Raw genomic sequence first — 370 nt, 5'->3', positions numbered from 1 at the left:
TGTGTGTGTGTGTGTGTGTGTGTGTGTGTGTGTGTGTGTGTGTGTGTGTGTGTGTGTGTGTGTGAGTGTGTGTGTGAGTGAGTGTGAGTGTGAATGAGTGTGTGTGTGAATGAGTGTGTGTGTGTGAGAGTGAGTGAGTGAGTGTGAGTGAGTATGAGTGAGAGAGTGTAAGTGTGTGTATAAGTGTGTGTGTGTGTACCCAGAAGCTCTGGAAGTGGCACGTCTCCAGCAGGTTCCCCAGATACAGGATCTGTCTTATCGGACGCTCCTCCTGCTGCGACACCGCAGTCAAGGAAACACCTGGAAATCCCACTAAAACATCCAGCAACATTGATAATAATCAGAAATGTTTGTTGAGCAGCAGATCAGC

The 370-nt window shown here is 48.1% G+C and overlaps 1 protein-coding gene across 1 annotated transcript in view; it reads right to left on the bottom strand.

Moving 5' to 3' along the window:
• Positions 1-364, bottom strand: part of LOC107568461 (eukaryotic translation initiation factor 3 subunit K-like) — a 1286-nt gene extending 922 nt beyond the window's left edge. The window contains exon 1 of the mRNA XM_016254431.1: positions 193-364. Coding sequence (XP_016109917.1) covers positions 193-331 — 139 coding nt within the window. The 5' untranslated portion in view covers positions 332-364. The remainder of the gene's footprint in view (positions 1-192) is intronic.
• Positions 365-370: the final 6 nt, after the last annotated feature.

This window comes from Sinocyclocheilus grahami, unplaced genomic scaffold (assembly GCF_001515645.1).
Source record: "Sinocyclocheilus grahami isolate Dianchi unplaced genomic scaffold, SAMN03320097.WGS_v1.1 scaffold1247.1, whole genome shotgun sequence".
Lineage (NCBI taxonomy): Eukaryota > Metazoa > Chordata > Actinopteri > Cypriniformes > Cyprinidae > Sinocyclocheilus > Sinocyclocheilus grahami.
This window is presented reverse-complemented; position numbering and strand designations above follow the sequence as displayed.